The 17,209-nt window shown below is 31.6% G+C and overlaps 1 protein-coding gene across 1 annotated transcript; it reads right to left on the minus strand.

Annotated features, from left to right (window-relative positions):
* Positions 1–3,586: 3,586 nt before the first annotated feature.
* LOC104219896 (protein FLOWERING LOCUS T-like) lies at positions 3,587–7,052 on the minus strand. The gene is made up of 4 exons (XM_009770669.1): positions 6,855–7,052; positions 6,079–6,140; positions 5,370–5,410; positions 3,587–3,819 (listed from the first exon to the last, which is right to left on the minus strand). The coding sequence occupies exons 1-4, from the start codon at positions 7,050–7,052 to the stop codon at positions 3,587–3,589; spliced, it is 534 nt and encodes a 177-aa protein (XP_009768971.1).
* Between the last annotated feature and the right edge of the window lie 10,157 nt (positions 7,053–17,209).

Consider the following 17,209-nt stretch of genomic DNA (forward strand, 5'->3'; position numbering starts at 1 on the left):
ATTATATTGGTCTACGTTGAGGACTTACTGATCACAGGAAGTTGTGAAGCCATGATACAAGCAGCAAAAGAAACATTACGTTTGAACTTTAAAGTGAATGATCTAGGGGAGTTGAAATACTTCATAGGTATAGAGATCATGAGGTCACCAAAGGGAATTCTTCTCAATCAGAGGAAATATACCTTTAGTCTGATCTCTGAAGTTGGATTGAGTGGGGCAAAACCTGCAAGTTCTCCACTTGAACAAAATCAAAGGCTGACTACAGTAGACTATGACAAGCTTGTAGGGGTGACAGGAGATGAAGAATTACATGATATAGGTGGATACCAAAAGCTTATAGAAAAACTGATATATCTGACCATAACCAGACCAAATATATGCTTTACTATTCAAATGCTAAGTCAGTTTATGCAACATCCAAATAGTCTCACCTAGAGGCAGCATTGAGAGTTGTAAGGATATGTAGTGAAAATGGGAGATTCTTTGATCTCATGAAAATAAAAAAAGCAGCAGACTGTGAGCAGAAGTACAGCAAAAACTGAGTATAGAAGCATGGCAGCTGTGGTATCTGAAATAGTTTGGCTCACAGGGTTGATGAAAGAGCTTGGGATTGAAGTTCAAACACTTGTGAAGCTATTATGTGATAGTAAAGCAGCTCTACAGATTGCTGCCAATCCAATCTATCATGAAAGATCTAAGCACATAGAAATAGACTGCCATTTTGTGAGGGAAAGGATCAAAGGTAGACTGATTGCACCAGAACACATATCAACAAAAGAGCAAGTTGCAGACATGATAACCAAAGCCTTAGGTGCTACAAAGCACCAGATTTTTGTGTCCAAGTTGGGAGTGTTGGCTGTTTTCCACTCTCCAGCTTGAGGGGTAGTTTTGTGATAAAAAGATTCTACTTAGAAGATAGGGACCTATATCTAATTAGTAGGACTTAGAAGATGAAATTGTAATGAAGGATAAATAGAGAAGTTAGTTTGTTAAAAGGAGCAACTAGTGCTCCAACAGTGTTAACGGAAAAAATGAAGAACACGAGATTCTCTCTTTCTTCTCTCTAACTTTCTCTCTTTACAATTCACTGAATATTTGCACTTTCTACTACTAGGATCCTGTAAATTGACAGTTGCTCTATGGGCAAGCTAACCCAAATATATATTGATGAGATAGTTATCTATACAGAATACCATTATCCATAGTATCAGGCCGAAATTCACGGTTCAATTCAACCTTCTGATAGAGCATATAGAGAAGGCTTTGGGTAGCAAATGCCTAAGCCTTCCATGCTTAGATCGATGGCTAGTCTAAGAGGACCATCCAGTCATTGATGGTTATGTGAAGGTAATCCCTTCATTTTCGAGATTGTAGGGTCATGGATAAACCCTTAGTAATTAAGGAGCGCTTCCCGTTTAATTGAGCAGCATAAATCTAAATAAGTTCGATTTTCCTCATACCTTGCCACCTGCTCTGATAAAAAAATAACACTAACAAATAAAGAGATAAGTGATCGTACACAAGGATTGAGTTGGAAAATTTGGCGTTTTGAATTATTTGTGGTTAGCTAATATTCCTGTGCTTTGATTGGAGTAAATGGTCAAATTGGACTACAAATGCACCTCTAGCTAATTTTTATTTCCAGCTTGTTAATTTGGTTTTTTTGGTTGTCATTTTGCTCTCGAAGAGTAACTTTTTAAGTTTACAAGGTTTTATTTTTTTTATCCGCCTATTCAAATTAACCTATTTATTATACTTCAATGAGAATAGACAAAAATGCGTTACAATTTTTCGCATATTAGGTATATAAGAAAAGTATATTTATGTCTTACTTGCGAATCATTTTCCTAACGCTTGGGGTTAATGATTTTACACAATTCACCTCAAAGTACCTCGGTAAATCATCCTTTTCTAGCTCGATTTAAAATTCGAATATAGAATTTAATTGGTGATCAAATAATTTAAACTGTTAGGCGCAAGATTGAATAAATAACTAGCTCGTAAAGCTGAAAGCAATTCATTAACAAAAGATAGGAATCATAACATTCATATATAAGTTTCCCATAACCCTAGAACAAGGTATCTCCCTACACATGGCACGAAAATAACAATAGCTAATTTAATCAAATGAAGGATAGAAATCAAGAAGTAGAGAAAAATAAAGAACCCTGTTCACGCCTCCAATTCCTAGCATTAGCCTCTCAAAAAGTTCCTCCAAGGTCTAATCAAAACCTCCCAAAAACATAAAATTGAAGACATAAAATTTAAATTGAAGTATAATTCTATAATAAGATGCCCCTTTAATAGTAGCAGTGGCGGACTTAGGAATTTATGCAAGCGAGTTCAATCGTAGAAGTACATAACTAATATACGCGGCATAAGACACAAGGAATAAATTTTTTTGTCTTTATTGCTCACAATGTGATCTCGTAATAAAGTCCTTTTAAAGTGGGTGCTCTACATTTTAATTTTTTTTTGCTTATTTTAATTTAAAAATCTAACTTTAGCTAATTTATTAAACTTTAACCAAAAAATTCTTGACCAATTTAAAATTTATTAACTCAAAGAAATTTGATTTATTATAAAAATAAATTTAGCATTTATTAGGTAACAAGTTATTATTTGCAAAAGAAGACAATAATAAAAGAGTACAAATTAAATTAAATTAACACCAATACTCAAAGAAAGAGAGCTTATACAGACACACAAACCAAAAAAAAAAAAGAACGAAAAAATTCCAACATAAACTAAATTACATTAAACAAAGGTTTGGCAAATAATTTCAAACAAATATACTTGCAACTGTGCAAATCTTAGCAAATTTTATGAAAGGGAGAACTAAAATTACCTTCTGGAGTAAAATAAACTTCAATATAATTTCTATTGAATTTATGTAAAGAAAATAAACAATAAAGTAAAATAAAGAAAACTGCAAAATACATACAAGGAAAATAATTTACTTTGATTGCAAAGACAGTTATATCCAATTATGGTGCTATCATTACAGGATTTTTTTTTTTTTTTGGGTGATTCTTGTTGCAATTTATACACACAAAAAAATAAAGTAGGCATATAAGATGAAAGGATTCGATCACAAGACCAAACTAACATTAGAACCCGCATGACCACTTTTGCAAGAACAAAAAAATTGTAAGTGGATTCAAATATAATTTTTATATAAATTTTACGATGCTTTAGTCGTAATTTATACATATACAAGTACAATATTATTTTTCGATGAAGCGAATTCAGACACGTGGGTCCGCCCCAGAACAGTAGATATGAGCATCCACACTTTTGCATGTAACTTTGTAGTATGTAAATTCCTCACGTTGTCATCCATGTATAAGTTAAAAATTCAGTAAAACTTTGAGGAGACATTATTTCTTTTTGTGGAGACATATTATATTAAGACATTATTTCTTTCTGAGTTTAAATTATATATACCGTCAGTGTAAGGTATTTTTACATTATCAAATCACCCAAAGCATTTTCTTAAAATATGAGATTTATAATTTTGAATCATAAATATGACTCGATAGTGTAAAAATTTTGTACACTGACGGTATATATAAGTTAAACTTATTTATAGGCGACGGCCACCGGTACCGCCTTCCCTATTGCAATTGAAGTAAACAGCGGCAACAGGCAAATTGAGACCGTGAAACCTTGCAAAGTCTCTAGTGTTAAAATTCTCACGAGAATCAATTATATCAGGAGCATTCACAACCTCTCGATCCAATTGCCGAAACAACACGAAAATATAGCGATGAATTCCCAATGAAGGTTGTGGTCTCTCATAACTTACAATTTCATTGCCTGTAGTGCAGTAAAATAAACCAGTTTTAATAAGGGTGCTGATGCATTTCACAAGTAATATTTCTGTAGAAGAATTACTATAGTCGTCCGTCCAATCGCTTAAATTAAATATGGCAGGCAGATATAAAATTTATGTATATCGGTTAGGAAAAGTAAACAACATATTTGCCGGCTATATATTTGTTTAAAGATTGTATGTACATGTAGTCATGTACGCACGATCAATGCTGATCTAGAGGGCAACGTGCGGGTTCCCGGGAACCAACACAGTAGCTTTTGCACAGTCCTCGTATATATAGTAAAAAATTCATTAAATATCTATAAATATTTGATTGTAAACCCAATTGCTAACTTGAGATTATTATAGGAACCGATAAACTTCAAAGTCTGGATCCGTCTTTGCGCACGATTAGTATTTTTTGCTGCCTCTCCTCATTTCTTGGTTAGATTCAAACATATGCAATCTTTTTTTTGTCCAAGAAAGAAATGCTGGTTAATTTCAAGTACGGAGGGGAATTATAAAAGTAAGTCATTTAATTATTTTTTGTTATATTAATGTAATTGAGTATAACAATAAAATTACTAATAAATTTTACCTACTATAACAGTAAAGTCATAAAATTATTTACATTAAGAAAAATAATCATGTCCGGTATAACTATAAAACATACCCATTAAGGAGAGTTTTCAGTTATAGTGGGTAAAGTTCATTCATCGACTATTCTACTTTAATGAAACAAGGAAATAGTTGTATGGCTTTACTATTAGATTGAATAAATATTATGATAATTAAAAATAGTTAAGTGACCTTACTAGTGTAGTAGGCAAAGTCAGCAACCATATATGAAATTAATTCAAAAAATGCTTAAATGTTTTCCTTGTATTTAAATATTAAGTGGGAAGCGGTTTCTTTATTTTCGGATAAGATTAAAAAAAAATGCAGTCGCGCTATAAATAAATATAAGCATTGATAGTCATATCCCAAATTGAATTACAATAAGAATATATGTTGTGGTATTGTTAGCTTCATACTTAGTTGTTTTTTGTCATTGAAGTAGGTAAAAATTTAACTCTGAGGGGTAGCCGAGATGGTAAAACCACTGAGGACAAAGTCCTCAAGGTCCCAGGTTCGAGCTTCCCCCAGGGCCACTGGAGGCATTGAAAAATGGTCGCGCACCCAGGGCCCTGTGGAATAGTCGGGCCCGCATGCGGGCACCGAACACCACAGTTAAAAAAAAAGTAGGTAAAGATGTATACAGTAAATCAATAAAATTATGATATATCTTTGCACATAGAATTTAATCACTTTGCGGTTAATTAATGCATATTAATTAATTTATGGAATACCTTTAATTTTCAAAATTTTGATTGGGCTAAACTTCTCTAATTAAGTATATTTAAGTTAAGATTCATGACAAAATAGGCATGGCCACAGCCTGTCATTTATTTATTAATTGGTAGTAAATATTGAGGGTAGGTAAATTTTTAACAAATATTCAGTTCTAAAGAACTCATGAGTCATGATTAACTTTTTATGTAAGAAAACTTACCAAAGGTTGCTTCTGTGGTTGCAGGGATATCTGTGACCAGCCTAGCAAAATTAATAAACCAAAGTCATGATTGATATATTTTTTTTTCTTTTTCACAGATAGTAAGACTTAATAATCTTTAAAATGAAGCACAAGATCATATATAAAAAGTTCAAAAAATTTTCATGCAACTGATGCTATATTGGATACCAAACTCAACCAAAATTTTATAATACATTTGTTTTGAAGGTGTGCATGTAATAATACACACTATGCTTGATCTTAAACTAATTTTAGTGTTCAAAAGCATTACATAGAAATTAAATCAAAAAACTGCACCGTGAATAACGAAGTACAAGTGTTAAAGTGTGATTCATGCCAAAACTAAGAATATTATTTTCTTGATATTCTTTCATTTATAGTCCACCCAAAAAAAAAAAAAACTACTACTATTATGTCTTAATTTCAAATAAGTTAAAGACTTTTTAATTAAATTTTTGTACTTAAAATAATTTACTTCTAAACTTTTTATTTTATTTTATTCTGTGATGATTTATAGCCGCAAAAATTCTATGATTTATTTTAGACTTTTTAAAAAAACTTCATTCTTGAATTCCATGAGAAGTTATACACTATCACGAAATTGGAACTGAGAAAATATTTTTCTCTTTTAACATGAGTACCACCAATAAAAATAACAGAAAAAATAAAAGATGGACCATAATCTTACCAATGGAGATACTCCCTCAGATTTGGGTTGCTCGGGGTTGGAGCATCTGGATCCACCATAACCTTCCAAAAAATGGATAAAGGATTTCACGTATCTTGAAACCAATGCCAAATTTAGAAAATAATTTAACTTTTATATATTGATATATCATGTAAAAATTTTTATATTAGTGTAATGTGACATGCTATAACATGTAACATTTTATATTTTTCAAGTTATTAATCTCATCTTTATTTTATGCATGCACGGATGGTTATCTATAAATATATTTTACATGAATTGATAGTGTAAAATACTTTGACTTTCTGCATATACTCCATTAAGTAATCTCATTTTAAAAGGGGGGAAACCAAAACACCGTTATATTGTTTATCAAAATAATATTACTCCTTATGTCCCAATTTTTGTGGGGTTGCTACGAAGTTTAAGAAAAAAATAAAGATTTTTAAAAAGTTATGGTCTAAAACAAACAATATAGACATTTGTGTAGTTGAAAATTAATTCATTAAGGGTAAAGCAGGAGGTTTAAAGTTAGATTACTTATAAATAAGAAAGTATGATATTTTTTTGGGACAAACTAAAAATAAAAGTAGCCCGCAGTCGGTACTCTGGCGCCACCCCTGAATTCGGAGAAGGGTCGTACCCCAAGGAGTATTTACCCTGGCATAAGGATCAGCGGCTAATTTTATGGCTCAAACTCATAATCCATACAGATTATATGAAGACAAATTTACCGTTATTCTAAAACTCTCGAAAAAAAAAGAAAAAAGCTTTACCAGAGTGTAAAAAGTGCGAAAATCATCTCCTGCAATGTCAACCCTAGGTTGGTTGACAATTTGTGAAGGCCTCAATCCACAGCCATTGTAGACCTGCACATTATTATTGTAAACCACATCAAAGTCTACAGACTTTGTAAATGGATCCAATACATCTCCTATTACACCAGATACTACTAAAGGATTTGCTCTTAACATTTTGATGGTGTGGAAATTTTTACAAACTTAGCTCAATTTTTTTTCTTACATGAGCCAATATTGTTCATGAGTCATGACTATAGGAGGAGCTAGCTATTGCTATTTATATACGCTATGTCTTTCCTTACAATCACAAGAATCTAAACTTTTTGAAGCTTTTCTCTAATGGAAAAACCATATTAACATGTCGGCTTGTGTAGCTTTGTTTGACTACAAATTATAAGAAAATAAACAGACCCTTTAGCCATGCATGGATTATTGTAATAACGGCCTCGTGAAAGAAGAATTAACTTAAATAGTCGGTGGAGGTATAATATATATAGTTCATACACAATATGTATATAATCATATATAACCATATATAATGTGTGTATACCGGCTAAAAAAGTAAATAATAAACCCGGCCGGCTATTTGTATAAAGATCCCCTAATTAGGATGACACTCATCCAATAAAAAAGTTAAAATAGCACGGGCTAGCCAGTTTTCGGACTGGTCATTCAAAAATAGCTAGCGTTTGCAAATTCATTGAAAAATAACCACTATTTTGCTGTAATAGGGGGTCTGGCATAATATAATGGAGATCGGTGCACCTGTATATGAATTTCCAGCATATTATGCTGGAACTCCAACACGCGGAAAGTTCCAGCATAATAAACTGGAGATTGGAGCACCTGCGTATGAACTTCCAGCATTTTATACTAGACCGGTATATTATACTGGGACTTTAGTATATTATGCTGGAGTTCCAGTATGCTTATTCTAGAACTCCATTGTAATATACTGGAGTTCCAGTATACTTATGCTGGAACTCCAGTATATTATGCTGGAGTATTTTCTGGATTTTGAACAGTGTTTTAGTTCAGATTTATCATTACATGAAAATTGGCCAAATTTTGATTACTTTTGAAACTGTGACTATTTTTGATTGACCACTTGTAAATCGTAAAAATTGCATGGGGCGCCCTATTTGATCGCCCCATTTAACCTCTACCCATTTTTTAAAAAAGGTTTTACTTGTACCCACTTTTTAAACAACTTCACCCCCATTTCTCCTCCTCCTTCTCCTCCTCAAAGTTTTATCTTTTCTTTTTCCAGAAGTAAAGTTCATCCCTATCTGCTTCTTCTGATTTCTCCTTTCAATCATTTTTTCCTTTTCGCCGACACCCTCAACTGTAAAGGTTCTATCTTGGTTTTGCAACTTGAATCTTATGCACAATTTTTATGTGAAAATGGGACAAGAGAAATTAATTATTAATTTTATATTGTGGTTTGGTGAATTGGGTCTGACGGAAATTGGAGATTTCAGTTGTCGATTGGATTAGTAATGTGTTGATGTTTCTTGGTTCCTGTTAATGTTGCTTTAAGTTACTTCGTATGGGTACAACATGCCCCCTAGAGCTCTAGAGCTGAAGTTCGCCAGTTACAAAACAAAAACTTCAGCTCTAGAGCTGAAGTTCACCAGTTACAAAAACAAAAATTTTCGCCAGTTACAAAACAAGAACTTCAGCTCGCTAGTTACAAAAACAAAAACTTTTGCTCTAGAGCTGAAGTTCACCAGTTACAAAAACAAAAACTTCAGCTCTAGAGCTGAAGTTCATTAGTTACCAAAACAAAAACTTCAGCATTTACAAACAAAAACTTCAGCAAATAGAGAACAAAACTTCATCTACTATGCTTAAGTTCAGCAATTACAAACAAAAATTTCCGCACACTTGCTACTTCACTCCCGTCTACTAGAATGCTGAAGTTTTGTGTGATTATCTTTGCTACTTCAGCCCCGTATGCTGAAATTACACGAAAAAGTGGGTACGCTTACAATATTTTTTTGCAAAATGGGGCACAAGTTAAAACGTGGTCCAAAAACGAGTATAGATGCAAATGCCCTTATAAATCTAATTATTTTTGAATTTCTCCCAATAAAAAACTCACCCTGCTGTTTACCGGTATTTACGCTAAGTTACTGAATGATAAACATGTGTATCTCATTCGGATTTTATTGTTTAACCATGATTTTACTTTTAATAATCGCGTTGGGTCCTCGTCCAACTTGTTTCCTTCCCTTCTTCCTCTTGAGTTTGTCAAGTCACCTTCATTTTCTTCTCTGCGTTTTACTTTTACTAATTGTTCGAAATTTTGTTAAATAGGAGGATCACTATAACTATATAACGCCCCTCGAAACCAAAAACAAAGATGATTTATGTGATCATAGTACTATAAATGTGATTATGATCCGAGCTCCGAAGAAATGTGTGATTATCTTTTCTTAAAGCTAAGTTGTATGAGAGCATATTTTTATTTACGTAATTATATTTTAAACAGATGTGATTATGATTCGAGCGTTGTTAGAAAAAACGACATCTACATCTAGGCCTCTCTTAACCTATTGTATGTTTGGGGTCTGAGAGCTGATGAATGAGCAAATTACACTATTAATCATCGGGCATCCCTTTTTCATATCAGTTTGTTTAGTAAATAATTCTCTCTCTTTCTTTTTTTTTTCTTTTTTTTTTTATTTTTTGCAATTGATGAACCTTTTAGACTGCGATCTAAATATTCTTTTTGAACAAAATAAAAATCTTATGAAAAAACGTTAGATCACTCATATTTTATAAGCAAACTGAAATGATGTGAACAAACATAAATAAAAATCTAATGTTCTCCGAAAGGAATAATTTTCCAAGAGCTATAAATATTTTCACTGACTTTTTATAGAGTCAAAATCTATAAAGTAAATTAGCAAAACGAAAGATTCATAGAAAATGATGGCTTGGCTAACTTATTGGGTTTGCTTGGCCCAAAGTAGTTTAGAATAGCAAAAGATATACTTGTTTTTTCTACGATATTTTTAAAGTTAAAACTTGATAAAGGATGCCTATGTCTTCTTATAACCACATATGATATTCTATGAATCTTTTGAATAATATAGATGGAAAAAAGATGTCCACGTGTCATCTTTATCACCACAAATGCCTAAAAGACCTTTAGATTCCAAGGGATAAGAGTCATAGTCAAAATGTTTTCTTTATTTATTGGGGCTTTTAAATAATGAAGCCAAAAATTGTGAGAGGAAAAGGAAAAAAAATCACTTCTATTATTAGGGGTCTCAATGGTTCGGTTCGGACAGATATTTTATAAATTTTGTACCATATCAATTTTTCAGTTATCCTATTATATATAACTAAAATTGAATTTTTCGAAACCGTCCCAATCATATTGGTTTCTCTTCGGTATCGGTACGGTTCGATTGATTTTCGGTATTTTTTTATATGTCATGTAAAATTCACTAGTAGAAGTAGAATGGAATGACATACATACTTTTATAGGACTTAGCAAAACTCTCTAGACATTTTTATATTTTAAAGGGTGATGAATTAAGAAAATGTGAAAGATGACTATAGTATAGATCCATCAACTACTCTACAACGATGTAAAAGAAATTAAACAAATAAATATAATGAAAATATAAATCACTCGCGTGGAAAGATATTAACCAAGCTGGGACTGAGACTCAAGAATAAAGTCTATAGAAGATTAAATATTCAAAAAGATAAATCCAAATCATACAAAAGAAAACATAATCAATACACTATAGTTTGCTACTCATAATCGATACAAATACCTTATGTCTTGCTAGTCAATATGCTGGAAATAATTTAGTTTCAATGGGAGTAGCATAATAGGTTTGGGAATTATGATTTTAATTTTATTACTTTTTTGCCTGTAATTGTTTTCATAATTCTAAGACACAAGGAAAATTTAATATTTTATTATTTTTTAACTTAATATATAAATATATTTTTCACAAGTAAATTTATTCGGTACGGTTCAGTATTTTTCGGTTTATTTTCATAAAATAAAAAACCTAACCTAATTATCGGTATGGTTAGAGATTTATATAAAAACCTACGATTTTATTAAAAGAAATCTAAAAATCGGTTCGGTACGGTACGGTTCGGTCGGTTTAATCGGTTTTTAAATATTCATTGACACCCTTATCTATTATTCCAGCAAATTAGGAGTTATGGATTCCAAGCTATCTATATCTAATCTATCTATATCTATTTATATACTATATTAAAAGCACGAAGACCCTTAGTGAAATGTCGTTCGCCTATTTTATCCTCTAAAAATATTTTACAATGGACAAAATCGTAATTTAAATTAACTTCCTAATATTTAGGATTTTCAAATCCACTTCAATTAATACTTACCTTAAATATTTAGCACTACATTATATAATAAATTCTTTAATTTAGGTTTTCTTTCTTCGTTAAGGCAATATAACAAATCTTTTAAGGCTTCAAATCTACACGAAGTTAGAAAGCCACAAAACCTAAGGCTACTAAATCTTGCCATCGTTGATACGAATTTATACTACAAAAGTGTACTTGTTTAATTATTATTATTATTTAAATATCATTGATGATTCGTTTAGGAGCATGCCCCAAAAACTAGACATGAAGTACAATACACGAAGCAATTCGATTGCTCATTTAAACTATTATTGATATAGTAATCTCACAATTGATATGTAACTTTATATTCAATGCGCGTGCTCAAAAACTACAAAATTGTAAAAGTATACTTATTTGCCAATTTTCTCCGGAACAATGAGCCAAGAATATTCAAAGCATGTATGAGCATACGGAGAACGATCAAATTACATTTTTACTGCATGCAATTTTTTTTTTTTTAAAAAAAGTTAGGATATATTATGAACCAAATATATGAATAAAGTATATGGCTACATGACTGACTGCGCCGACACGATAATAAAAATTGATATACCTAAAATACACTATGAAGTTGAAAGATATCATAATGATCTCAAGTCTAATCGATAAACGAAATATTATTTTTAATGATAAAAGAAATGAGCTTACTGTAACCGAAGTAAAAAATTTAAAAAAATCATTTATATGAAAGAATTGTTCTAACTTCTTATAGAGGTTTACACGGCGATCATTATCCTTATTTATCTAAGACCGCAAGTTATCAAATTGTTTGACTTCAGAACTGAATAGAAACAGTTAAAACAAAAATATAACACAAACACATGTTTCAAATAATTAATTATGCTATTTTTAAAAAGTTTTTTCTTATTTATATAGGGAACATATACAAGGGTACACGCGCAATGCGCGTACACTAAGACTAGTTATTATAAAATCACGAATATTTTACGCTAAATATTGAACGATAAAAATATCCCTAAAATATTAGTCGACTTTTATGTTCTTCAAAAGTTAAAATATTGATTCAAAATGCTGAATAAATATTGGATATAATTGTACATTGAGAACATCTTTCTAACATAAATTTGTATTGAATTCTAATACTAACCTAAGTGTCCTACCAATATGTTGAACGTCAGTTTTAATTTGTTCTGATTGTCATGACTAAATCAGTTGCTTTGGTTAGGTTTTCCAAGAACAACTGTGAAGCTAGGTCTTCTATATCTTGCATGTCGTCTCTCGAACTTGCTTTTCTTTTCAGGTGTTAACTAATTTAATTATTTATTTGTTAATTATCCCAACAGCGTCATGATCTTAGAGCCTAAAGGCAAGGTGTATCTTTTTTTTTCTCCTACTTTTTAAATATTATTGGATGGAATACTATGTATTTTATGTAAACTCTCCAAAATCATTATTCATTCTGCTATGGTCTGTTAGTTATAACCTCAAGTAATATCTTACTTACACTTATATTCTTTTGAAGAACCAAACACAAACTGATTTTGTATAAAAGATGTATTTTGTTTATATTCATACTACTTTTTGGTTTGGAAGATCGAGTTGTTTCTTTTTCTATCTCGACTTGTTTAAAGTAATTAGTGATATTTTAAATTTAAACTGGATATATATATATATATATATATATATATATATATATATATATATATATATATATATTGACACAATTATGTAGGTACACTGATGACGATTGGTATGGACACATTGAATTATTTCAGGATGAGCAAGTATATTTGTGGATGAGGCACGATAACACTGTCGTGTTCTTTCTAACTAAAAATTGTATGTTGAACCATTTCAAGCATGAGCAAATATAGCTGTGTAACTTTTTGTATAATTTGATCTTCTTTTTCACAATCAAACAAAGAATATTTGTTTGGTTAATTTGTAATTTGTATTATTTAATTTGAATTTGTGTCGTAAAGATTTTATCTAGAAACAACCTTTTGTAATAATTGACACAAGATTACATGCGACACATAAAAATAATGCCTTAAAAGCAGGGATGACTAAATGACTTCTATCTTATTTTCTCTATTATTATTATTGTATCTTAATCTTGAGATATTACTTCTACCTAAATAATGGTATAATAAAGTGATTTCATAATGTTTAGTTCCATTTTTATATATGAGGTTGAAAGTTTATTAATTTTTTGATGCATTTTGTATATTTGATACAAGATATTCGTGAAACGCACGAACATAGAGACTAATACTTACTATATTAAAAGCACGAAACCCATATCGAAATGTTGTTCGTCTTTTTTATCCTTTAAAATTAGATTTTACATTGGATAAAATTGTAATTTAATTATTGTCCTAATATTTCGGACTTTGAAATCAATTAAGATTTTACTTACTAAATCTTTCCTTATCTATATTATTTAGGAAGTCCTACTATTTATAACTTCAAAACCGATTAAAATTTAACCTTAAATAAATCCTTTTCGTACATCAATTCTTTCGTTATAACTTTTTAAATTTTCCCGTAGTTTCTGTCATCCTTTGAGATTTAAAAGATCTCAAATCATTCTATTCTAATTAGATAACTAAAAGAAATATATTATATTATACTTTTTTTGGTAAGATTATGACTTTGAATGAATAGAAACTTTCGTACCCGTAAATTTGTATTTCTCAACTCAACAATTTTCTTTAGTTTCTATTTCCTAACTAAAAAATTCGTTAGGATCTGTATTGGTAAATTTTTAGTGTTATGGGTACAAATTTTGTAGCAACTGATGCAAGATTTACGCACGAGAATATTTTACTCTTTAAAAATATATTACACATTAGGTAAACTTTTATTTAATTAAATTCTTAATATTTAATAATTTGAAGTTAACTAGAATTTTAGATATTAAGTCTTTTATGTATTCTAACATTTAATTAAGAATTTAAAATTGAATAAGCATTACTTATATAATAACTTTTTTTTTACTTGAATTGGCAAAGTAACTATAACCCTAATTCATACGCAAAGAAGCAAACTGAAAATTCAAATTCAATACACTATTATCAAGATCTAATGATCTGAATTGATATCATTACGAAAAGTGCCTCGTGAATAAATTGACCTCAACTTACTAATACCTCTGAAGATTTGGTAAAACTGTTGATTGAAATAAAAATACAAAGGTCGACATTGTTAAAGCAAGGATCTGGTCTCTGTTATGGTGCTATTACAATATATTTTCCGATAACTATTAGTTTAGTTTAGGCGTGTCAAGATTAATAAGAATACATCCAAGTTTTGTAAGAGTATTGAAGAATAAGAATCTACAACCATTGTAATAATACAATTTATTACAGCTCATGGATGTCGTTGATTGTTGAATTATTTGCATGGTGGTAGGAGAGTATAAGTACTAGCTCATGACGTTTTCGACATAGAATATAGATATATGTGAAAATTTACTAAAATTTTAATAAATATTTAATTTTGAACTCATAATTTTAAAAGTGTAATGAATTTAATAATAACAACCTTAAGGTTGCACCCTTCAAATTAAAATCCATTATAATTTAGTTTATATGGATGACTTTTGGCAATATACTTTGACAAGGTTCATGTACTCCAGGTTTACTGGTCAAGTCAAATAATAAGGCATCAAAGGACTTTCGTGGGGCAAGATTTCTTCCTTTATAAAATTAGCTAAATAGGATAGGTCAATTAATAACTCTTCACTTTTTCTTTTAATTTGTTTTTCTTACAGAGCATTTTTATTAATGTTTATGTTATTTCTTAAAGTTAGCATTCAATTATGAGGTACGCGCGTTGACTAGTACTATATTAAAAGCACGAAGCACTTAACGAAATATCGTTCATCGTTTTTTCCTCTTGGTTTTAAAACGACATTTTGTGTTCTGAGGTCTTAAAACCTCTTTTAGCATCACCTCGATTTGCGTGTGCATTCCGGACGTGTAGCCGGAAAGCCTATATGTGAAAATATGTGAAAAATAATAAGTTTTGGCTGTAAAATGAATTAATTTGACTTCGGTCAACGTTTTAGGTAAATGGACCCGGACCCGCGATTTGATAGTCCCGAAGGATCCATAGAAAAATATGGGACTTGGGCGTATGCCCGAAATCGAATTCCGAGGTCCCAAGCCCGAGAAATGAATTTTTAAAAAAAATTATTTTTTGAAATTTTTAAAGAAATTTGAAATAAAAATTTGCTTTGAACATGATGGTATCGGACCCGTATTTTGGTTCTAGCGCCCGATACAGGTCTTATATATGATTTAAGACGTTTCTGCGGAATTTGGTGAAAATGGATGTTGTTCGACATGATTCGGACCTAAATTACTATAATTGATGTTTTAAGAAGTTTGAGAAAATTATTTGATTTTGAGGTTTAATTCGTTGTTATTGAGGTTATTTTGGCGATTTGATCGCACGGATAAGTTCGTATGATGTTGTTGAGCTAGTATGTATGTTTGGTTAGGAGCCCCGAGGGCGTGTGTTTCGAAGGATTTGGACTTAGGAAAAATTGCAGGTTTTTGCTGTTCAGCGCCTAGGGATTTTACCCTGCGCGTTCGCGTGGTCCCACTCGCGAACGCGTAAGTCAAATATCCCAGGTGCCCAATTTCTTCTTTGCGAATGCGAAGCTGAGGGGGGAGACCTTTCGCGAACGCGTCCCTGCACTCGCGAACGCGTAAGGTCCTGGGGAGGGGTCACCAATTTGTTCATCGCGAACGCGGCCACTGGCCCGCGAACGTGTAGGCTTGAGGAGCCAAAGCTCCACGAACGCGAGCCTTATTCCGTGAAAGCGAAGGCCTAACCCATCGCGAACGTGATGGACCTGTCGCGAACACGATGAGTATTTTCATCGAGTGATTTTAAAAGACCAAAACATAACACTTACGGATTTTCATAAATTTTCATAAACCTCTTCTTCTCCAAAGCTCTTAGGCGATTTTTGAAGCATTTCTTCACCATAACCTCCTGGGTAAGTAATCTTTAACTTGTTTTCTTCCATTTTTATTAACATCCATTAGATTTCTAGGCTTAAATCAAGTGATTAAGGTTAGAAAATTAGGGATTTTGGGTAGAGGTAGGGATTTTTAATTATTTATGATTTAGACCTTGTTTTGGGGTCGTATTTGAAAATAAATTATATATTCGGGCTCGTGGGTGAATAGATGATCGGATTTTGGTCCGAACCTCGTGTTTTGACCAAGCGGGCCCGGGGTCGATTTTTGGATTTTGGGGAAGAATGATTAAAAAGCTATAATTAAATATTGGAATTGGATTGTTTAGCATTTATTGATGCTATTAAGTCGATTATGTATAGATACGATTGAGTCTGAGCCGAATTTGAAAAGGAAAGTGGTGTTTGGGGATTGAGTTGGCCGTGGAAGTTCGAGGTAAGTGTTTGGTCTAACCTTAGCTTGAGTGATTAAGAGTTGTGTCCTATTTGCTATTTGATTCTTGTTGAGTACGACGTATAGGCATGGTGATGAGTATCTATTAGTTGGTGTCAAGCATGCCCGTGAGTCTTACATTGTGATTTTCATGACTTCGTTGTATTATCCATGCTTTAGAGGTGAATTTTATTTGTTGTGAAAAGTTTGTGGAAGGAATTGTGACCTTTGAACATCGAGGAGCAATGTCTCAAGTTATATTTCGAATTGTCAAGTAAATGAGTTGATTGAACCATTTGGAGCATTACTCAAGTGGTAAAGTGAGTTGCGAAGTAAAAGTGAAAGAAATAGAAAGAATTATTAAATTGTTCCCTTGCCGGAATATTGTTGCTTTGGTTATCTCCCTTGCTGGGATGTTGATATTATTGATGTTGGTCCCTTGTCGGGATTTAATTGTTTAATTGTTGTTCCCTTACCGAAATTTAAATTGTTTAATTATTGTTCCTTAGCCGGGATTCCAATTATGATCTTGTT

Source organism: Nicotiana sylvestris, chromosome 6 (genome assembly GCF_000393655.2).
Source record: "Nicotiana sylvestris chromosome 6, ASM39365v2, whole genome shotgun sequence".
NCBI lineage: Eukaryota > Viridiplantae > Streptophyta > Magnoliopsida > Solanales > Solanaceae > Nicotiana > Nicotiana sylvestris.